The following is a 25,325-nucleotide window of genomic DNA, read 5'->3' on the forward strand; positions in this document are numbered from 1 at the left end:
CGGGCACCTCTCCCTGCGGATATCAGGTCTAGGACATCGAGATATATTCCTTTATACCTCTATATAGTTGTAATTCGTGTCGCACATTGCTCAACGCAAGGCCAAGACGATGAGTAAGGGAACTACCCAAACTTTAATCAATAGTAGATATTGATTCATAGCGGGTTTATGGGAATGAAAGAAATAAGTAATACTTTTAACATACTATTTTATTTCTTTAAATTAATCATGTATAATTACAATTCTTAATTTGGAATGGTATTATGTATTTAGCTTAGAAAATAAATAAAAAATTATCTACCTGACTTCGACACATGCAAATAAAGTGGACTGCTTAGAAAATTATACATATTTAAAGGAACATGGCAAAGAGTTTAGATGAACGCGACTCTTTGGTTTGAATGAGATGTTTTCTATCAGAGTAACTTACGACAAAATAAAAATAAAAGAAGTTACTGCAATTACAAATCAGTGAAAATCATCCAACAATCAATTTTAGAAATCAGCGTCAAACTCTTACAAACATCGTAACGCTCAGACGTAACATTTCACTTAAAAACTATGTTATTTTTTTCATCAATAAAATTGTTATTTTGTACATAAAAAAATAATACAGTTCTAACAATAATATAACACAATAAACTACAAGTTACATATAATATTTAATACAAAACAACATAAATATTTACGAACGATTTAATTGCAAAGTAATGCATGTTATATATTGACTTATTACAACTGCACGAGTAAATATTTTCAGATTCTTTTATTATTTCTCCTATATAAAATCAGAACAAAACTACATATAATTATTATTGCACCAATAAATAAAAACGAGAATTAAAATAAAGTATGAGATCGTAAAGAAGTAGAAAGTAAAGCGAGAAGGGAGAGTGAAATAATGTTTCAGATAGATCGAGTTATGAGTCTGGGGACAGTAGAAGATCTAAGTACTTGTAGCAAAAGTCATTTTTACTTCATTGGCGCAATACACAGGTACATAAACACTTTCCTTCAAATGTCAGCCTAATTGAATACAGTATACTTTCAAGGCCTGTTGTTTGGAAAAGCAGTTACTTATTGAGAGTATAGAGCTACAGTCTCAACTCACTACAAAGTTCACCTCCTAGTCGATACAACTTTGAAGTAAGGCAAGTAAGTAAAACCGTAACTAAGTATATTAATATCTAAGGTATTGTTTGTAATATCATTATTATTGAGAAATAGCAAACTTTACACCTACTTGAAACAAACCAAGCTTATAAATTATTCAAAGTACATCGAACGTACACGATGACACGATCTCAAAGCAACCATAACGTCTCCTCTGAACCGCACGCGAGCGTCACAGCTCGATATATCTATATACCTTACACTATAATAAATTGCAAAGACTTGCCCGTTGGGTCCCACGTTTCATAAAACTACTCTGCAGCATGCAAAGAAAAAAAATCCGGCAAGAACGTTCAGAGTCCTTTCATGCGGTCAATCAAAAGTAGAGTTCAGTCTACCGATTTCACGAGCACGAGACTAGTATTCTTTCACAAAGTGTTGAACCAGAGGGTTCAGTACTGGCGGTCGTCGTAGATGTAGATGGCCTCTCCGGCGGACTCCTTGAGGGGCGGCGGGGGAGGGGGGAAGTCGAGGTCGCCGGGGCGGAACAGCTTGGAGGCGTTGGGCGCGGGCGAGGCGGGCGCCGGAGACGCGCTGCCGGGCGAGCCGCCGCCGCGACGCTTTACGCCGCTCGGGGACGCGCCCGTGCGGAACGACGACTTGCGAGCCAGTCTGCAGGCGAAGGGTTAACATGGAAAATCATAGCAAATTAAACTTAACATGTTTATAAAAATTTAATAATAATAATAATTTATTTATTAAAGACAACACAGATCCATTTATTTGTTAGTACAATTCACTTAACTTATGTTAGTACCTTATAACTAGAGGGGATTTGACACGCTTTATGAGGTCTAATATCAGAGGGCTGTCACACCTATTAGCGATTGCAGCCAGGATCCCATTGCTGCTGACTGATAATATCTTCTTAACAATAAATAGAGATTGTTTATTTTTCGGCTATGAAGTCATTGTGAGGGATCTGGGTACTGGTGCAATTGATAATCGCTTACTCAACCAACAATAATCGCTCCACTACCTTTTATCAGGTAACTCACAGTAGCTAGGAAGATATCCTCACTACAAGTATGAATTTGATCATCGATTCATTTTATTAAATTAACATACGATCATGCCTATTTCCCTTAGGGGACCATGGAGTCACCCTTGAACCTGGTTTGATCCTTTTAATGTTTTTTTTTTTTTTGCTTCAGTTACGCAGATGATCAATTCTCTTAACAATTGTTCTCGTGACAATTATACTAGATAACCAAGAAGCCAAGAAGGTTGTATACTAGCATAGTCTCCAGATAATAGATTTACAAAGATAATGATGATGAGTATAGAGATGTTTCACGATCCTCACCAGTGAGGTAACTACTACTACGTGAAAGAAGAGAAGGATGTTTACCTCGAGGCCACCTCTTCGGGCGTCTCTTCAATCTCCAACACCCAGCTGACGGAGTCGTGTTTCTCCACAACTCCCTTGACAGCTGGCAGTGGGGGGTCGTCAGGCGCGGGCGAGGCGGCCGGCGAGGGCGGGCTGTCCGGCGACGCCGAGCGCGCGGATTCCGTAGACGACGTGCGCGCGCGCAGCGGCGGCCGCTCGATGTAGCCGCCACCTGCTAGCAGCGACACCACCTGCGGAGGAGGGAGATCTTTACAAAAGGAATTTCTTACTCCAAAGCCTACTATCTCTTATTATTAAAATTTTAGTTTCGGGAAAAAAATGGTGAGGTGTGATAGAGAGAACTAAAACAGGACCCGGGGCTATCTCTAGATAGTTGTTATGAAGGATGACGGACCCAAGTATCTATTTTTTTTTTTGGTGTTGGTTACCTCTCATCTACATCTATTTCCTGCTACTTGCTTTCAATATGATAATCAATACACAGCCTCTTTCTTTCGTCGAATTCTTCTGTGACGAAAGAATACGCACCTGAGATTTCTGCCTGAGCTTGTACCGCAGCTCTTCATTGAGCGCGGCTATCCTGGTGGCGTGGTCGCGGTCGCGGGCCGCGGCGTCTCTCAGCCTCCTATTGTCATCTCGCAGTCTGTCGGCCTCCCGCTGCCGGGCTGCGGCGCGCTCGCGCAACTCTTCGGCTGCGTGTCTCGCGGCGCGTGCGTCTCGTTCTGCCGCCACTCGCCTCTCGCGCTCGGCTGTTAGTTCCGACCGCGCATCGCGTAAAGAAGCCATCTCCGCTTGCTTTAGCTCGATCACAGCGCGCAGCGATCGTACCTTTTGGAGGGAATCATTGAGTGAGTTATCTAGTTTCAGCTACATTTTATGCAACAAAAATGTGGTGAGTTTCGATATTTTTTTTCTGCCGGAGTAGTATCGTAATTCATTTAGTATTTCACATCCGTCATATACTTTTTACGTCGGTAAACTGCGGACAGTTGGGTCAAAACATAAATTAAGTACTTATAATTTTAGTCATCTTTCAAGTTTTATTTTAATGGTATTAAGTACTTACCTCGGCGGCCAACTCAGTGGCATCCGTACTGAGCTCCTCATTGGCTCTCAGCCGGAGCTCGCACTCCTCCACCTCACATTGCACTGGGTCGCAAGCGGCGTCGCACGTCTTGCAGGGTGTCACGTCCGACATGTCCGTGGCGACGTCGGCCGACATGTCGCGTGGTTGGACACGCGTCGCTGCCATATCAATTTCTGCCCGCGCGGCTTCAAGTTGCGCACGAAGTGTGCGCTCAATTTCACTATGCGCATGCAAACGCGCCCTACTCTCGGCAACTTCGTGTTTAAGGGACTCTATTGTATCCTAGAACAGAAAGAGAAAGTTTTAATGATGTTCCTAGAGTGCTCGGTTAGTAAGTATTAGCAATACTAAGCAATGCCAGGCTAAATATTTCATTCTTTTTATAATGATGAAGAGAGTTTGTAGTTAGCTTGAATATTCTACTATAACTTATAATATTGTCAAAGCACCGAACCCTATTTTAAATGCACGCAGAACAATTTACGTTATTACGACAACAGTCAAATAAATACTGACATACTTACTTGTTAAACATGTTTATTTAGTGATATTTCGCAACAGTTGGTTACGGGATCGAATTACCTGACAGTGCTTTTTCGCAACTTACTTTGAGTCCCTTGATATCGTTCGCGAGTGCCGCGACCTCCTCGATGTGTGTGGCCTGGAGACGAGCATTCACCTCCTCCTTGGACGACACCTCCATCTCCAGCTCTGAGATCTTGCTCAGGCATTCGGCGACTGGAAGTTGAAACAAATTGTTGATTAGATGATCCAAAACGTTCTCGTCAACGAACGTCTCGTAGAGATCAAAAACTAACAAATTTCAATTATAATTCGTATTTAATACAAATATTAATATATTCCAATAAGACAGCTCATAGATTACTTGGACGGAAAGCCAGGGACTTTAAAACTTGGATTTGCAAACTTTGAGAATGTGTTTCAACTTTACGATCCATTTAATACATAGGTTCCACACAGGATAACTATTTAAACATTCTTTTTTTTGTTTTTTTTTTTAGAGAAGGGCACTTATAAATTTTAGCTAGTGATTAGACAAGATAATTACTGGTGTCAAGATCCTTCTGCGCGCGTTGCTGTCGGTCTCTGTCTGCGCGCGCGGCGCTGGTCCGCTCCGCGGCCGCCACGCCGCGCCACCGTTCCGCCTCCACCTTCCACGCGCCGCCATTTAACGCGTCCAACTGGAAAATAACACAACAAACATCAAAACCATCTTTCCACACTATATGCCCTAGAGTACCACAGCTAAACATTCAGTCAACCATTCTTTGATGGCCCATAAATGGTATACGACGCAAGTTACAGTTAAAAGCATTGAGGTGTAACGCAATAACCATGTTGCAACGTCGTAACCTCTATACGGTTATAATATGACTTTGAAAATTATAAAACGTTAATGTCGTTTGAATTTACTTACTCGGAACACTAAATATTGCACTAAGACGCCTAGGGCCTCGACACCTTTGGCAGCGTGTACAAGCGCAGCGGACTGTTCCTTCGGGACGACGGGTAGGGGAGCGGCGAGCGGTGCGGGGGACGTGCGCGTCGGCTGCGGCGTTTGCACCCGCTTACCGCGTGGCCCCACCGCCGCTGTTACTCGCGGCGGCTCTGTAACAATAAAAAAACATTCCCATTAAAAACTTATTTACTTCAAAAATGTATCTATCATCAGTTTTAAAATGGCGTACTTCACACACAATTACAAAACAAACGATCTAAAACAGTCGGAAACAAATATTAGAAAGGAAGTTTGCATAACGCTTTGTAGCGTTCAAATTCACAAAATTAGAGTTCTCAGAACCGAAACAGATGTGTGATTTTACCAAATTGGAGTTTTTACTGAGACTTTATGCTAATAGAAGTAGTGTGTTTCCTGCGTTTGTTTTACTTACACAACATCATTCTCACGGGAGACAATGAAACGTGGAAACAATGCAGAAAACGAGGGCTTCTTATTGTCCGCACTATCAAGATCTAGACGTGCAAATCTTTATCTTAAACACTTCGATATTGTGAAAATATTAGTGGTCTTTCAGGTCTAATTCACAGTATATTACGTGATATAACAAGACTTTAGGAATAACAAATATAAATAAACAATAACCGCGCTGTGTCCTCAAGTTTTTGGTAGTTCGTTTTAGGTATTAAGGCAAATAAATTAAAACTAACACACAAAGGCAGATCTAGACCAAAAATATTCATATTTTATAAAAAAAATACATACAAATAAAAATCAAATCCACGACCTTTAATATAGCGTACTAGCTCACTACCAACTAATCATTTCAGAAATATTTATGCACGTCACAACCTAAAATTCCCTAATAAATGACATTCATAATCTAAACAATAGGTATTATGCACTATCATCTGTCCATTATGAAGGTTCGGGCACAGGGTCAATGAAACAAAGAACGCCTCACTAGTAGATCTGGTCCCTAACGAAGCGCATAATGGCACAATTAGTATGACCAGAAAGTATTGTTTAGTATGAATATGGTCAAACTGATTTATTGAGGCAACCGGCCAATAAACAAGTGAAGTGCCGAGCCCAATTTGGTAGGCTATAATGTTATTGGTAGCTGCTATAGAGCGAGTCACTCCTTAGAGAAACGTATCAATCAAACAGTTTGATGACGTAGACGTCGCCGTCGATTCTATGACGGGTTTATATTAGATTATTAATTCTTTATGAACAAAAAAATCGCTATTATTTCAAAACCTGTGAGGATAAAAAGGTTACCTTTTTATCGAAGCAAATAATTTAAAAAGCAATATTACTATTTGTCTTTTTGTTGACATTGACGCACTTATTTTCTGTCAAATAGCAATATTACTTTTTAAATGAATAGCTTCGATGGGGCCTTTTTAACCCCACTGAGATACTGGGAATAAATGCTTGCTGTTTTCTGTGGTATAATACCTATTTTTTTAGCTCCCTGATTGCGTAACCCAGTATCGACATTTGTAAAAAGTTTAAAAAGCAACAACATTCAAACCCAACTATCATAAACAATCACATTAATATGAGGTCTACAGAACAGTTATACTTAAAATTGCTTCAATGCTTGATATACTTAATTCTTTGATATTGCATAAAAGTTGGCTTTCTAAATTTCGTCAACAAGCCCTAAACAAGTACAAGTGAAATCGTATCGCCATTTATTCATTATTCCATTTACATTTTAATTATTATGAATGCAAGAAACTGTACAGAAATAAATCTGTACAATCCATTTGATTACCCAAATAGGAATTTCACTTTAAGTTCAAAGAATAATAACTAAGTATCTATATCTTATGAATAACATAAAACTAAGTAAAAATAAAAACGAGTTGTTTTGTTTGTCACCCATTCCACAAACTCAATCATCTATTTAGTCTCGTAAAACTCCGACCTCCCAAGAACGAAATCATTTCAAATTAATTTTGGAAACCAATTTAATAACACACGTCCGTTTTTCTTTTGATATCGTTCCACACAAAATGCACCTAATTCAATTCCTTCTTGGCTCATAAGCTTTCGATATAAAGTTGAAAATGTTTAATCATTGAGTTAGACGAATGTAAAAAATGTTGTGTTAATACTGTTAAAATCCATAGTGTAGCGTTTCTCACGCGGTCCATTGCCGCCCCTCGTTGGAGTTCATGGGCCATTTACCGGCGCAAGCGCAACGGATCGCGCCCATTTCCGCCACGTGCTAAGGATGATGACCATATTACACTAGCAACAGTTACAACCTGCTGTATGAAGCTTTGTATTTGTAAATTTCACTGGCTGGCTGTAGATAGATCTACGAAAATTAAATGCCTATAGGTAGGTACATCATTGTAGTGTGATGAAAATTTTACATCGGTCCCTATTCCTGCACACACATTTTCTTATTCGCCGAAGGAAAGGGATGTTTTTTAAATTTCTGCCTAAAATTGACGTGTGTTCCATAAATTTTATGCCTGTCGAGATCCGACCCTTTCCTTTTCGGCGGATAAGATAATGACGGGTATAACTTAAAATAAACTTAGATGGTATGTACCACAATCAACACCAATGTAAGGGTAAGTATAGGTAAAATAAATGCATTATCAAAGCGTTTCAACCTGAGGTAGCCCGACAATATCTTGGATAATGGTATATTATTATTAGATCAAAATACCCGAAAAACTATATTATATAACTATAACTATATTTGGTTTCTTCTTCTACAAAAAGAAAAAATACTTTTAAATTATAAAAATAATAAATATTATTTTCCTCGGATTTCATTTACTCAGCCCACACATCGCCCACTATCAGCTAAGAAATCTCTTGTTAACTATGTTAGATGTGGTCATGTTTGAAATGTATTTTAGTTATTATAATTTATTGAATTGGCCAGTTTACACGTGGTCTACGCAGGCACGTCTCGTTAAAACATAACATAAGCGTACGATTTTATACAAATTGGGGTAGTCAGAGGTATATCCATCGCAAGATGTCTTAAGTACCCACACCTCACCGAGCTTCCTGTTAAACCAACGTGATAGGTAGTGAGCTGTATCGCCATAATAGTCGAGCCAACTGTGTTAGTGATAACTGCACTTGTTAAAAATATTGTCATTTTTCTATTTCAAGTGAACTGATAAAAATAACATTTAAAAAAAAATATTTTTATAGCGTTCAAATACGCGACAAAAATAGCTATCACAGACTACAGGTAAGATTATATTCTGAGAAAAGCTTCCTTCCAGCTGACCGTTAGAGCGAAACAAAAATAAAATTCGTAAATATAGCGGCCGTGTAGACTAGAATAATTTCACGTGTCTACATACGAACAGAATCTCTGCGTACGAGTAATGCCTTGATCACACCTACCGAGTGGACGGGCGAGACAGTCCGCTCGGCCGAGTACTAGGTGTGTATGTACATTACGACGAGTGCACGGCCGAGCACTCGGCCGAGTTATTTGGCGAGATAGCTACTCGACCCCTACACACTACGCTTCCCTACACTGTCTCGCCCGTCTACTCGGTAGGTGTGATCAAGCTATAAGCGCACAATAACTACTAGTGTGTCCACGAGAAACGAGTGAAATAGACGAGGTAATTAGAAAGTCTGAGAAATACATCAGTGTGCAAATTGGTAGATAGTATGCAGATTTACGGAGATAATGCGTGGGCCGACTCGCATCACGGCTTCTAATGGTATGTAAGGTAACCACACAACTATTATTAAAACGATTCTTTGGGCTTATATAAAAAGAAGAATGTTAAAAACACTAGTTCCTTTTATATAAAAGTTCCTATGTAGAATAACATAAATCATAACATAACGCATATATGCGTCGCCCGTTATGTTTAAATCCCATTTAATCGGGAATAAAAATATATGCCAATAACCGGGTACAAATCCTGGAAACCACATGATATCAATTATCTGTGATCCAAACATGATCCAAGAAATCTTATTCAGTGGTTTAGAGTCGTTGGAGCCCGTTTCGGGAACCCGGGACACCAAGATCCCGCATTCTCGTTCGTTACCAAATTACAAAGATCAAAGGAAAAACATCGAGTTATTAAACTTTCTACATGTTGCAAATGTAAGATTATACAAACCTCATAATAGGTACCTACGTAAGCTGTACAATGTACAAGACGTAATTGACTGGCTAAATTGAGGTCTAATCTCATTAGTGCTCATCAGGAAGTAAAGCGAGTCCAACTCACATACGGGTCTTAGTTTACATGATTGGTTCACTGGATGATTAAACTAGAGAGTAAATGTAATACTACTAAAGCTAATAATCAGCCTGTGGGTCCCATAACCTGGCACAGGCTTCCTGTCATGAACGAACGTTACACCAATATGGTAAATAATAATGTGTCTTCGGAAGCACGGACCATCTTACATTCGGGTGATCAACTTGCAATGTCCTAACCGAACTAGGGACCATAAAGTGAGTTTTGTGATATGTCCCCACCGCTCAACCACTGGACCACGGAGGCCGACAATCCGACGTGAATTCAAGGACTATCTAGAATCGACAGATATTAGATCAAAGAAACATAACAAGCCTCCGCCCGTCTCTCGTCAGAATGAAAACTATGAGGACAAATATGTGCACAAGTTGTGCAGTCATCGGAATTACAAAGCGAAATTGCGGATGATGTCTCAATAGTAATTTTGTGAATGGCGAGGGGTCAGCGGAGGACGGCGCGTGGGCACCAATTGGGAACTTTGTTGAAACGTCAAATTAACACAGGCACAGGGCTGTCACTCATTCTAACTTAATGAACTGTAGGTAATAAATAAGAGGTTAATCACTGCAAATTTGACGTTAATACTTTCATTTATACCGCATTTTTCTTCATCTTCTTTATATATAACTAAACAGTTAATAAGTACCTAGCTAATTATACATTTTCATATTACTTATGAAAAGTCAAAGCTATGAACATAAAACATCGTAACTATCCACAATTAGTCTAGCCTGAATCTCATAGAAGCAAAAATATATTAATGATTATAGGAAACTAAAAAAAAATTACTCGTAACCTGTCATCAGAAAAAGTATCAGATTCTTGTGGTCGCAACCCTGGGTGTTGAGATCGTATTGAACAAAAGCCCGCTGCGCCTACGCCGTTGAGTCCGTTTGACCAGATGATTGCTGTCATAATTTTATGACGTTGAAAAAGTTTAATGTGCACCGAGTACAGAACATCAAATGTACTTAACTCTAATGAGTCTTCAAAGCAAAGTTTAAGATTTAGTACCGTGACCTACAATTTCGTTTTTATTTAAACTTAGTCACTAGTGTTTTTTTTCAAGAGTACTCACGTGCTATAAAAATACATGATGATAATTTAAGAGTAGATATTATTATTATGGGTAAGTATTATGCATGTCAATCATGCTCCGATATATATTGACACCAGATCTAACGACACAAACAAGTCATCTCTACAAAAAAGGAAATATTGCTTCCTGACCCCTACCTTGTATCGTAGGTGGAAAAGGACAGATGTTGTAAGAAGAATTATGTTTGTTTAACCCGACGCAATATCTATCAAAACAAAATCAGTATTCATAACACAGCATGTACACGTATGTTCTTACTGTCACACCATTAGCCGTAAACATATCATTACGGTATAGTAAATAGGGTAACTCGGATAGTAATAGACCAGAATGATAGCGATCATTAGCGCGATAGCAAGCGTCAGGTATTGACGGTTTTGTATCAGTATTCCACTTGTAGAGGTAACGGGACCTTCGACAACCGTGTTGCGAATATATTACGCTGCATTGTGTTTTAAATGCCAAGTTTGTACAACAGACAGTACCACGCATTGTATAGAAGAAGGGATTTTAGAAAGTTCATGCTGTATAACATCCCAAAGTGGAGGAAGACTATGACAAAATCGTAGACATGCAACGGAGTCTAAATTTTAAAGTTCGTGTCTAAATTTTAAAAAATTATAGTAATAATATTACTATAATTTTTTTATTGTACAAATTAGTATAACGAACAATGACAAAAAAAAAATTGGTACAAAAGGTGGAGTTCTCCAAAAGAGAAGTGGTAAAGTGATCAACTGTGTATCTTATGATTGAAACCAAAACAGTTGACAATTACCTACGCCTTTTCTTACTTTCTTACAACGAACAGCACTTTGATTGACTTCAGGAAATTAGCACCCCGGTTCTCTTGGATGATCTATTTAAGTAATAAAGTGAAGTGTAAAAAACAATGTGTGGGCGTTTTATTTTCGAACTGCCAAGATATGACTATGTGTCTGCTTTTCGTGCCAAATTAAATCCCATCTAAGCTATATAAAGGTTTACACTTTCTCAGTGCATCGCATTGCCAGAAAGAAATATATAACTGCGCATATTCATTTTTTTTTTTTTATTTTAAGCCAAGACTTGACGTTGACGTTGGTCTCACAGACAGCTCGGTGAGGTGTGGATACTTAGTTCATCTTGCGATGTATGTTCTTCTAACTACCCCAGTTGAGATCTATATCACATCTATACGTGAGCTTAGTTATGTAAACCAGGAGCTTGTTAGTAATTTGTTCTGTGGCATGAAAAAAAACTAGTGTGTGCAATAAAGTATTTGTTACGTTATAGATATATACATTTAAGTACTGTGATATTTAAAAATACTTACTACCTATACCGTCGCATCTCGATTGGATTATATCATAAGCAAATTCCTTTGATGTATGATTTATAAACTATTAATTCCAATAATGGGATTCAACATAAGCTTCCAATTGCATAATTTGTTTGTTTCGACCATCATAAAGTAAACAACTGAAAATCTACCCAATCAAACGGTTTTGTTTTCGTTAATGACGATTTTGTTGTTTCAAGAGTATTAATCGTTTTATTTCTGTAAGTTGAGTTGCGTAAATGTTTGTTCGATCCAAACTCCAGACGTTTTAAATTTGATCAGAGCGTTTTGTCGTCTGTATTTCGGAAAAAGCAATCAATATTTAGCTCGGTATCGACGTACAAAGTAAACGTTTCCAGTTCTGTGAATGTGAAGTAATTCAAACGTTGTTATTTGGCACGCCTGCGTACAGTATTGGTAGAACTAAGTGTGAAGGTGTAATGGGCCGTACAAAAAAGTTTAGTTCCGCATGCAATATGCTGTATAGTAGGTCACATAATGCATTTGTCAAACTAAAATAGATGTTAAAACCAAAATACGTCGCGGTCGTACAGTTACGTGTCGTTACCGAGAATCTTCCCATAGTGGGAATGTTCCTGTTGTAAAAACTGTTTAATAGAGAGGACACTGGCTACTTTTTTCCAATTGTTCTTTCTTAATCCTATCTACCTAAAGGTCAGGTAATAAAGCTGTTTTTACATAACTTTAGCGCCTTTTTATTGTCGGGAATGTTGCCACTTTGGGAACGTCATTCTCGTACGGTCACGAGCATTAATGTGTATACACTTTGCTACCATGTCACATTAACTTTTTTGACAAATTGAACTGTAAGTCTCACTAAATGTCAAATATGTTAGTGCGACAGAGTCCTTAAGTGGGTACATTATATTGCTCATGAAGTCATGACTGTACAATTCAAATAGGTACCAACAATACAGAAATACTGACTTACCCATGCTGAAGCATTTTATGAAGGTATTGGTGAGGCGGTCCTAACTACTACAGTGTGTCTTCATAAATTTGTGACTAACATAGTTTTTAAGTGATTGTAACTAACAAGTGAGCCTAAGTTGCCCAAATAAATACATATCTTATCTCATTATGTTTACTTTTCTTCGTATAGTTGGAAGCCAAATTGATCTTCATAAAATAGTACCGACCGGCTTAGAAGTACAAAAAGTATGATATGAATTTAAGAAATTTCTTTGATGTTCGAGTAGCTTACATTAACGGGGAAGCAGTTGCATGGGAATGCTTCAGCGATATACATTTTATGCGAGCACACCGCGCTAATAATACTATAATCCATTGGATGCGTCTAGCGTGCAGACACAGGCTAAATTTAGTGGTTTTTGTATGTCACGAGGACGCAGTCGCTCGCCCTAGAAGGGTCATAAAGCTGGAGAATCATTTTGTACTTATTCAAAATAAAAAAAAAAACATTTTCTTGATAAATAACGAAAGTAATTGTAATCGCAAGTAAGAAATGTGTCTAAGTTTGCTGTTTACATATCTAACATAAAGTCACGACTTTACTTAAAATTGGCTTTGGTGTCTAATGGCCCCGATTCCTGCAGACACATCCTAATTTTATTTCAAGTTATACCTGTCACTTTCTTATCGGCCTAAAAAGAAAGGGACGGATGATAAAATTAGATGGTGTGTATAGGAATCAGAAACATTATTCAGATAAGTTATTTTAAACATGTAATACTAACCTTTACCAAAACCTACTTAGAATAAAATAAATCAGTCTACTGTCACCAAAATGTTTGAAAAGTTCAACTAGTTACGGTTTGGAAGTGGATCCTAATCGCTATTCGACCCGCACGCTTGCGCACGCGGCGTTACCGCCTCGAAATCACCCTACATTTATGTCGACGTGTTGTTTGTTGTAATCCTTTTAAAAGTTCTTTGTATTCTAGAGACACTCGTCAAACACTGATGACCATTCAAAAATAAAAGCTTTGGTGGAAAACCCAAAAAGCTGACTAATTCGTTTATAAATCGCTTGAAGTTATGAGTTTTCATCTACATAGTTACTATTGAGCCGCCAAAGGCCCCTGACGACTAAGTACTTACATCAGTAAGTAGTAACCAGGCCCAATGGTTTAACATGCCTGACACCAGGGTTGATGAGGTTGAGAGATAACCCACACGGCAGAAGAAGGTCTACATAGTTTACTACTTCAGTTCGTAAATATTGATTCATACTTGTAAAAGGTGCGGCGAACGTTATACATATTGCATTATACATCAATGTTGGTAAATAATACTTATTACAAAATGAACAAGAGCAGAGTTTACAATAAACACTTATTTCACGACACCTGCGGCTATGAATGACAAGTAATATTTATACAAATTGTTGGTGCTTAATAATTTTATTGGTCATTGTGCGTCAAAAGGATTCTTTCATCACTTACTAACGACATGCAAACGTTGAGCATTTGTTATTTTCGTCACTCTTGGCAATGAAAAGAAAGGGATATGACAAAGAAACGTTTTGATATCTTTGCAAAACACTTCCTCGTTCCTTGATTTCATTTTAGGTCACGAGTTCATTGCTTCATTTATTATTAACACGTTCACAACGACCTCTGTGGTCCAGTGGTTGAGCGTTGGGCTCGCGATCCGGAGGTCCTGGGTTCGATCCCCGGTGGGGAAATATCACAAAAATTACTTTGTGGTCCCTAGTTTGGTTAGGACATTACAAGCTGATCACCTGATTGTCCGAAAGTAAGATGATCCGTGCTTCACAGGGCACGTTAAGCTGTTGGTCCCGGTTAATACTTACTGATATAAGTAGTCGTTACATGAGCCATGTCAGGGGCCTTTGGCGGTTCAATAGTAACCCTGACACCAGGGTCTAATGAGGTTGGTACTCCACTTCACAACCCACACGATAGAAGAAGAAGAACACGGTCACTGTGTTCTTCTTCAAAATTTGATATCGGCCCCTAAATACATTGGAATTTATGTACGGTCACGAGCATTAATATGTATACACTTTGGTACCATGTCACATTAACTTTTTTGACAAATTGAACTGTAAGTCTCACTAAATGTCAAATATGTTAGTGCGACAGAGTCCTAAAGTGGGTACATTTTATTGCTCATGACTGTACATAGACACGCTATGGCAAGAAAAAAACAATTTGAAAACCCTCCCGTCGGATTTTTTTCATCTTACCTAGTGCCCCACATATGGGACATGCACATATGAGTGTTCAAATTTATTGCCTCATGTGTGGTTCATACACAGTTACCGTGTTAACAAGTGTTACGTGCCCTTTTATGAAGTTTCTTTGTACCAACATTGGTAAGTTCTCAATAAAGCAAAAAATAGGCTAGAAAAATGGCTCACTACGATTGCACCGCAATTTTATTTAAATTCAAATATTGATGCCAGCCATTGAACACTTTGAACTTCTATACATTAGACATTAGACACCTTGCCATTGATAAAATTAGGAAAACCCGAATGGGTGCACGTATTTCGCAATATCCTCACAGTGATGGTACGACACAATAGCATTAATAACAAAAGCGATTGTTGTGGCTCATATGCGTATTGTGTTTGGCATATAATACATGTACCAAATAATATAGAGTAACACAGACTAGGCTGTTGTAAAGTTCAAAATAAACATTATAGCGATAAATTAGAAAGATGTTACGTATAGTATCTCAGTACAGTCACATTGAAAAATGTACGAAATAGGTTTGAATTTATTCATAAACATACCGTTTTTTACGTATTTTAAGACATGACCATACATATCGTAGACCCTCATACTGCATTATTAAATAAACTCATACAAATGTATTTACATACATTAACAAGAATGAGTAATTGAAGTTTTACAGTAGGTACAACTGAAGTTTAAACATACCTTCTATCAACTACCGAAGCAGACGACAGATATAACCTGGTATTACGGAAATACTAAAAAAAAAACATCAATATTTTTACGGCACACCCCATAGTACCAAGTACATTTGATTAGAGAAAGTGGAAAGCAAACGTGATGGCATCGCACTTACCAAGTTACGAAGACAATATAATACACACGGTATTATAGAGTTCACTGTACGTTCTTTACCTATCAATTATCTCAGGAAAACGTGAGACAGATTGCCAGCTCTATAGTTAAGATAAAAGTAAATGTTTACGCATATTTTTATGCCTCGTGATGCGTATTCTGATAATAGATGGTGACATGAAAGTGACCTACGATATAGCCTTGCGTAGCGAATAGAACGATAATCGTCTACATAGGAACATAATTGAACCTAAATGGCTCGATTAGAAGTGCTAAAGCACGTTTATTAGGTTACAAAATGAAATGGCAGCAGAGAACAAAACGTTGTAGCAACACGAGTGCAGATTGTGAAAACACCATTATTTTTTACAAAAGACCTCGAATAGGCAGGTATTGTTTAAGGTCCTGGCGTGAGGCCAATGATAATGTAAAAATGGCGACGCGAATCAAGCCAAACTTCTTCAATAAATAATGGTCAAACACACACAAGATGTCGCCGACATAAGTGCGTTTGTTTTGCGGACATCATCGGGCAAATATTATGAAAACGTACTCCGTAAATTAAACAATCAAATCTTGACTAAGACCGTAGTATTATAATTAGACAATCGAACACGGCGATATTTACCATTATTTTTTTTATAATTGGTGTTATTTATAAATAAAATTTGCAATGTCAGCAGCGTAGTGAATTGTTGATTAGTGCCAAATGGCCGGCAGCCAGCCGTTTACGAGTTCGGTATGTTTTTTCTAGAGTAACAGAGCGTAAACAAAAGTGTCAATTCAATTTGCGGATTAAGCAATCAGAACTTCAACCTTGCTGACTGTAAATAGTGTCTATTTAAGCAAATATGTAAGGTAAAGTTTATGTAACAACAACGCAATACAAAGTGTCTGTTGACGGTTGATTGACTGTGGTAAAATTCGATTGAAACGCCATAAAATGTAGCCTTGAGGAGGGCAAGGTTAAACGGAAACTTTCAAGCAAACTCACGGCCGGCCAGGCCAACCCATGAAATATTTTTCTTCAGTGAAGGACCTTGAAATAAAACCAGAAGAGGGAAAGCTGCAGAAGGTCAGAATGACCCAACGGACGTGGAGAGATCCGCTTTAATGAGCCAAAAAACCTGGTGAGAATCGCCGGAACTCGGAAAGCGAAGGAAACAAAAGAAGAATCAAAACTTATAATTCAAGACTATCACTAATCTATCCGGCGATCAGAAAACGTACAAATAATTGAATAACTAGTTCTTGCACAAAAGCTGAAATTATAAGTCAGAAATAACGGAAACCCAATGAATAATGGAAAAGAGTGCAATAATCATAGTAAGAAATCATATTAAGTATTATGTGCATTTCTACGTGCAATTGCATTCATGCACGCGATTGTTAAGAAGTGCAAAAGTTTTTGATATGAAACATTATTTTTTTCATGTTTGATAAAAAATCCAATAGTTATATGAGTCGACAAAGTATTTAAATTTGTACAGTTTCACCCCGATCTACTAGGTAAGAAAACAAAATTGCAAATACTTATCTAAAAAAAGGACATCAAACTATTTTCTAAGTTAAACCAACCTCGTCCGTCCACAAACATTTGGATGATCAGGGCACTACAGCATTATAATAATCCATTAGGTCAATCCAGAACACTCGTCCACCAATTCACAAAAAAAAAATCATTCACCATTTTTCCGAACCTCTATTACCCGCTCGAACATTAACTCGAATCACGCTCAAATAGTGCGTATACGACGTAATCAGGCGTGGGACGTCGACGTGCGATCCCGAACGCTCTGCATGCTGAACTGACGCGACTTTCGATAGAGCCACGCCAGCCAACCGCCAGCTGCGTGGAATCATCTTCTGCATAGCTTCTCAATAACGCTGAGAGAGAGATTTTCTCTTATTCAAAAATGCTGAATTACCGATACCTATTGTAGCGATAAAGAAGAGGAACTCGCTAGCAATTAAATAAATTTAATGGGAAATGCAATTTAAGGAATTAAAACTATTATAAATTAACACGAACATAGATAAAAGGATACCTCACCTACCTCCGTTGATCAACGAAAGTTTTTAAAGATTATGCCAAAAGGAACACCAAACACAAACGATGCCGCGCGGGGCTTTAAGAATTTTGAAGAAGCTTCCTAAATAAATATTCACAAATAGCGGAAATAATATTTAAAAAAAGGTTCTGGAATATAAAAAGAAACAAAAACAATTTGGTTCTTCGCAGCCGTAGATATTCCGTCGATCCGTCCGTCTCGTAGGGACCGATGAAGCGATACAGCTTCAGGTCAGGAAACGGGTAACGGCAAGTGACAGGAACCGCAGAGTCGGAGCGATCGTAGCGACTTCGCAGTCGCAACTCGAATCATATATAGGATCCGTGGGGATGGGGCGGCTTCGCACACGATGTAGCTCCAGGTAAAAACCAAAACCCAAGGGGATTTCCCTTATCTACAAAGATAAATAATAAAATAGAAAAGAGGAATCAAAGAAAAAGAAGAAAGAAGAGCAAACCAACACGAACTTACCAGGGAAAATGAAATACTATAATTATATCACCAGAAATTACGTTTTACGTTTCACAATTAAAACAGCATGTTTAAAAACACATACAGAACATTAAATTAGATTTTCCAGATAAAATACAAGAAAACCAATAGTCAGCCACAAAGAATATCTCTCAAATGTCAAGAAACAAACAAACAAACCATGGAGACAAATTCATATTTCAAATTTTAAATATAGCATACGTCCAAAAAGCCAGAAAAAGAAAACTTGATAAGCAAAAAGATTGCGCTGCAGCAAAATTTCGCTGCACTATACATTGGAGTATGCGATAGCGACTTAATCTAAACAGAAATTATGCAAGCAATTGCATTTCAACTAGTAAAAGCGATTGAACAGCTGAATACCGACTTTCTGTAATATGCACAATCAAATATTTTTCCAAGATACGTTACAATTGAAGTAAAATTTTTACGAGCAATGTAATTATATCCATGCCTTGTTCATGACCATAAAAGACGGGGGTAACTAGATTGCGTACACCTTACGTCTTCATCAACGCAAGTCGATGTGTTCCGTGCAAACGCACGCACTTTTCCAGTTTCGATCAATGCAGTTCGATGCACCGCGAGAAGAAAGTTGAGTAACGAGACAAGAAACTGACAAGTCCCTCGATGTCACACGACAGCTTATGAGTTTGCACTACCACTTAGTACCTACTTCCCATATTGCCAACTATAAACGCAAATACTACATTTATTACTACGTTCACGAATACTGTAGAATTAATGAAAAACTTCTCAAGTAAAAGTTTTATCTATTATGTTTAAAAAACGTAAACATAAATAGCAAAACTCAATTAACTATAGAATTGAGATTGAAAAAAGGAAATTGCTACTTAGATACGAAATGAGCAATACTGTGGATAGACCGCAAGTTATAACCGTAAAGTAACATCACAAGCGTCATGCTCAATCAGCTATTTGGTACAAACTCTCTTGGCTTTCTCGGGAAGCTCTATTGTTTGAGCTGAAATCTGTTCGTCTTACGCCTAACCAGCCAGCTAGGCACAGAGTAGTGTGTAGGCATTGCGTGCAGGTAATCAGGCGTCGTTAATGATCGACAATTAGCGCATAGTAGGCTCGCAGGCCTCGACAATCGTACCGGAAACTATCTGTGACGTGCAGCGAATACTTTGGTCAAAGCATCCGTTAGTTCCGTACAAGTATGCTGGGATTCTCAACGCCTTTTTATTTGATTTCCAACCTAATGACGTTGGGATTAAGACAATCAGTACAAGACACCGATAAACACAAGGTAACAATGCATGCCACTGCAATAAAAACTTTATCGTTGACTAGATGTGTGAGTTAAGAATCGTAAATGAAACATTTTATGTACTTACATAGTTCTCGTAGTAATAAATAAATAAAAGCCGTCAACAGTTTACCTTTTTAGGAAATGGCTATAAAATGGAAAGCTAAGAGCCGTATGATATTCAAACTGTTATTACTACCGCCATTTACCACTAAAATTTCAATTACATTTTATTAAGTTGTCACTTTTACAGCAAATAAACTATATTTCTGCATAAATATTAGATACAGCTGCCATCCGGTGCAAAATATTATGAACTGAGTGGTAACTACATTCATAAGTTAATGATCAGGTAATGCAAAAAGGATATGTTAATCTAAAGTTAGAAAAATAATGTACAGTTAAAAGATACAGTCTGACTGCCGTATGTCTTCTGGTGTAGGCTGATAAGGTAGAGTAATTAAAGCTTAAATTAAAGTTCATTAAATTTCTTCCTTTTTAAATTCTGTGAAAACATTTTCACGTGTTCAACACCATAGCAAGTTCCTCAAATATTTAATATAATTTGTTTAACAATACGAAGGATAGGCAGCTACTGTTGGAGAAAAGATTTAAATCCCGAGTGCTAACATGTTTAAGATAAACCCGTACTTGCATATCACGTAAGTCGCGCTCCGTCGCACCCCGCATGCATATGCATGTGGAAACAGACTTTCACACAGGCCCGCCTGCACTAACCGCAGTTAACTGACCCTAACTGTAGTAATTCCATTTTACGTAACACCGCATATTGAAACATGCGTGCGTTTACCGTTGATGATTTACCCTAGGAATTGTTCAGTCACGCACGCTGTGCCGTCACATTAAATTGAATTGTATTGTACGTCCCTTCGTATAAAGTAGACGCTATGTTTTAGTGGTTGGCCGCGCGCTTTGTTCTTAAATATCACGTGCTTAAATGACATGTAAAGGTGTACAACGGCATGTTAAGTTTCTACAGCAATTTGCAGTGTCATACTGTGCTCCATATCCGTCCGTGTCATAGGTAAACTGTTTATATAAAGCAAAAGCCGTGAAACTCTACTAGATCGTTCCCCACAAAGATCTTTATGATTATGGAATGCGAGTTCGAAGTTTGAACTCACGCGAAAAACACGTAAATAGGCTCAGGAGCTCTATTTTTTTTGTTACTCCAACAAAAGTTGTAGAGTAATTATAGCAACATTACAAAACACATTTTCAGTGTAACCAGTCTCGTAGACCGATAATATCGCGCAGGCAATATCTTTTTTACGCACTTCTGCGTGTGTTCATCATGTATCGAACGAATTGGAGCGGTTGTCACGTAAAATGTAATTCAGATCGCCGTCTGCGCACGTCAGTGATTAATCAATGCGTAAGCAGGGAAACTAATGAATGATACAAAACTCAATGATGTCTTTTTTTTTATTTCATTATTATGTAGGAAGTTTTGGGTTGGAAAGGAGATTATGTTGCTCAATTTAATAGTAGAGGTAGACAAAAAAGCACTAAAGCTCTGAAAAGCTTTACATAAGTACATTTATTCACATTTTAAATAAAAATTAAACAATCAAGTAACCACTGTCTATTTAACTAAGTAGAAAGCCACTATAGACATTGTTATTCAAATGAAGGATGTCCACACAGCCCTAAAAATTGGGCACGATTTCATATTCATTGCACAAGCTACTTATTATGATAGTGACGTTACTGAATCTGTTATCAGCCGTAGACTAGCTTAAGTAAAACGACATACTTTTTTTAATGTATACAACTTTTTTGACGACCTTTTTATTCTTATATATAAACGTATATATAGGAAAAACATATATAGCACATAAAAACCCATATAAACATAGAAAGCTCGGTGAGGTGTGGGTACTTAGTTCATCTTAAGATGGATATACCTCTGACTACCTGAATTCGTCGTAAACTTATGTTATATACAAAACTGCATTAAAAACAATTTATCGCGTTAACACGCTCTTTTTTGGTCTGTTTTGGATAGTGGTGTAAATTAGCTATAAGAACTTGTAATAATAATAAATAATAATAATAATAATAACGCACGCCTTCCAAAAGTCCGGGCCTGCATAGGCCCGAGATATGAAAAAGACATACAATAATAATAATATCATGAAAAACATATTTCAACATTCCCGTCCTTTTCCTTTATAAGATTACTGATGCAAAGCTTGTTTATCTCTATAACGGCGATCTTTTGCGTATTTCGATCAATCTTTTCAGTACTAAACCGTTGAATGTCACATATTATAGTATAATTATAACAAATGAAAATATATATATATATATCTATGGAATCTGCCATTACGGTTCATGATACTATAAACCAAAACTATCCGAAGGTCTGTGTTTGGCAGTGATTACAATTACAGACATTTCCTGCACCTGTAACTGGCAATTCGGATGTCAAGCACGTCTGCGGTAGTTTATAGTAATACGTGTCCAGTTGATTATAGTTGTAGTATTCGTATAAGAACTATAAATTCTTAGAATTCAAAATGCGGATGTGGCCTTATCAATAATGCATTTAATGATTACAAACACTCGGCAAATGTTGCAAGATAAATTAAACCTTAATTAAGACAGACACTGTACGGTAACTAATTCATTAGCGCTTGACGAAATAGCAAATTTCGCTTGTCCTCCGAAGCTCAAAGCTTCTCAAAATGGTAATTGTAAACTATCACGTGCTGGTTATACTATACGGTATTATTTCGATGATTATCTAAGATTAAAAACTGATATTGATTGAACTGATTGAACTAGGAATAGTATAATTGCAATCAACTATCTGAGCTCTCTAGGCTCCGCGATCATATTCAAAATTAAACGCATAGTTGAATGAAAATAGTACATTTACTAGTCCAATAACACAATGTTGTACAAGTGCGACACGGCACAAACTGTCTACTCGAGCTGTGAGCTAAAACCACAGCTATGAATCATGTACGTAAATATTACGAACCAGATGAGCGAAATGTCAGTTTGTTGTTATCCAATCGTTTGGCGCAGACGCACCTGAGAGCGACTCCAGATTTGCTGGCCACAAGTATTTATAGATAAGTAGTACTAGAGCAAGGCATTATATTTATAGGCAAGTCCTAGAAAGAAGTTCGAAACGACGGCGTGGGATGTTCCGCAAATAAGAAGCTTATAAAAAAAGTTTAGCGTTTTGTTATCTGTGAAAAAAAGTATACAAAAACCTTGAGTGAAGACGAAATTGGTACTAAAAATATTGTCTTCACATCTAGTAATAATAAAAGGCCTACTTACTGCTAATCTTTTTTATTGTAGGTTGACGTAAATTATTCCAGATCGGCTAGTAAGTAAAATAAATAAAAATATAATCAAATAAATAAAGTAGAAAAAGGGTCAATTCAACGACACAAAGCCTTTATTTTTAACCGAGAGTTTCATCACAAAGCTTAGCGATTTAACTAGTTTATTTATTACGACTATTGGCATCGTTCCCTAGTTTATGGTTTGAAACAGTTGCTAATGGTCACCATTAAACCACGATTTGTGTTTAGTGTGAAACTATTCAAATTAACTCTTTTTAAACAAACATGGGAGGAAAAGGAGAAGCGATAGTAGCACTCACTGTTAGCCAAATAAGTTTCATAATTGAAGTAGAAGAAGGGATCATCTCAGTCTCTATTATGAGGTCATGTCTAGCGTGAGGATCACGTCATTGATGCATTCTATTTATTATTCTATCATTATATCGTAGGATCCATCCTAAGACAAGACATAAGACACAAACAGTGAGGTTACGCGCTAGTTTGTCTTCTGAAAACTTATGAGTTTATGGAATTGAGTTTTATACGTGTAGGTATAAGTATCGAAAGAAATAGTAGCATCGATAGCAAAATTTACGTCCAAAAACTGTTTAGGTACATAGTTCAATAATTTAGAATCGACGCACGTTTGCGAACGGATGTGTACGAATGCCTAACAGAAGTGGCTGCAGCTAGCCCATAACTCAGGGCCATTCCCCTGAAACTGAGAAAGGAACAGGCAAGTCTAAACACCTCAAACGAAGCGCATGAGCTGCGGAATAATTTACCTTGGAATCAAAAGTTAGTAAAACGTGGTGTAAATAACAAGGATGTGTGTGTTCCTTCTGTTATTATAATATTTCTTTCTTTTATTGTTTTATTTTTGCCTTCCATGTGTAACACTAATTTGTGTTTTTGTACTCTTTATTTTTTTTTTAATTTATTGTGCGGGTACTCGCGTTTCACCGATCGGCGTAGGTCGAAAATCAGTGTTGCCCTCTAGGTAAATTTTCACTGAACTCTGGCCTTTTTTGGTGAGCTGCGGCACCCATATACCTTTATGTTTTCCAACTAAATATTAATGTGTGTATATTTTAATGTTGTAAATGTATATGTGTCTCGTAGGTTTTACCTAAATAAACTTTATTATTATTATTTGTACGTCGATTCCATATCTCGGGCCTTATGGAGTCCCGGACTTTTGGAAGGCGTGCGTGGGGCCGAAGCCAACACGTAGAGGCCCCTTAAGACAGTTTAATATTATTGTTATTATTATTTTTGGACGTGCTTTCGGAAGTACTTTCACGTATAAAATATAAACTCCCGTATTCTTTATTGATCTGGACAGAATCAAACATCATAAAACGCAATAAGTACACGCGACATTGTAGCTATGTTTACTGAAATAAACGTATAGTTAAACCTATACCTAATGGTTGCCTGGAAGAAATTGCTATCGTAGCAATAGGGTCGCCTTTACTTTATTTGTTTGTAATTGTTTATGTGATGTGTTCCTTTTGTGTGGAATAAAGAGTTTTTGTATTGTATTATACAGTGACAGGCCTACAGCCTTTCATCTAGGATACATGACGTGACATCTTAGTTGATATGGTCGATACATACAGTACAGCATTATGCAATAATATGCAGCACCGTAAAACATTATTTACTATCTGAAAATTTAACAGCATGCGTATGGAACGCCAAAATCAAAACATTTATCAAAGTAGCCACATCTTAATTTGAACTTGTTACAAAATACCCCCGAGCACCAGTCGCTCTCTGTGCTTGTAAAGGTGGAGATCAAACAAGGACTCAGTTTACATTCCAAACGAAGAACATTAAAGCTAGAGCAAAAGTGTTTCTATAGCCACATCAAGCGGCTTAGGTTGGAGATTCGTATAATAGTAAAATTGTATAGTGTATAATCAACATGAAACATAAACAGCCTACATACGTCCCACTGCTGGGCACAGGCCTCCCCTCAATCAACCGGAGGGGGTATGGAGCATACTCCACCATGGTGCTCCACAGCGGGTTAGTGGAGGTGTTTTTACGGCTAATAGCCGGGACCAACGGCTTAACGTGCCTTCCGCAGCACGGAATCATCTTACTTTTTCAGACAAACACGTGATTCAAGCTTGCAAAGTCCTTACCAACCAAAGGACAGTCTCACAAAGTGATTTCGACAATGTCCCCATCAGGAATCGAACCCGGACCTCCAGATCGTGAACCTAACGCTAGACTACAGAGGCTGTTCGTGTATAATCAAACAGTGATGCTTAGAGTGTACAAAGTCTTGACATTTTAAGAATGACATTACGAATAAAA

General features: G+C 37.7%; 1 protein-coding gene across 1 annotated transcript in view; it reads right to left on the reverse strand.

Annotated features, from left to right (window-relative positions):
- Positions 1-1,302: 1,302 nt before the first annotated feature.
- Positions 1,303-25,325, reverse strand: part of LOC126367986 (uncharacterized) — an 85,993-nt gene continuing 61,970 nt past the window's right edge. Inside the window, exons 6-12 of the mRNA XM_050011805.1 lie at positions 5,050-5,240; positions 4,681-4,813; positions 4,219-4,349; positions 3,591-3,893; positions 3,053-3,352; positions 2,525-2,754; positions 1,303-1,785 (exon numbers count right to left, since the gene is read on the reverse strand). Of these exons, the coding sequence (XP_049867762.1) occupies positions 1,566-1,785; positions 2,525-2,754; positions 3,053-3,352; positions 3,591-3,893; positions 4,219-4,349; positions 4,681-4,813; positions 5,050-5,240 (1,508 nt within the window). The 3' untranslated portion in view covers positions 1,303-1,565. The remainder of the gene's footprint in view (positions 1,786-2,524; positions 2,755-3,052; positions 3,353-3,590; positions 3,894-4,218; positions 4,350-4,680; positions 4,814-5,049; positions 5,241-25,325) is intronic.

The sequence above is a fragment of the Pectinophora gossypiella genome, chromosome 7 (assembly GCF_024362695.1).
Source record: "Pectinophora gossypiella chromosome 7, ilPecGoss1.1, whole genome shotgun sequence".
Lineage (NCBI taxonomy): Eukaryota > Metazoa > Arthropoda > Insecta > Lepidoptera > Gelechiidae > Pectinophora > Pectinophora gossypiella.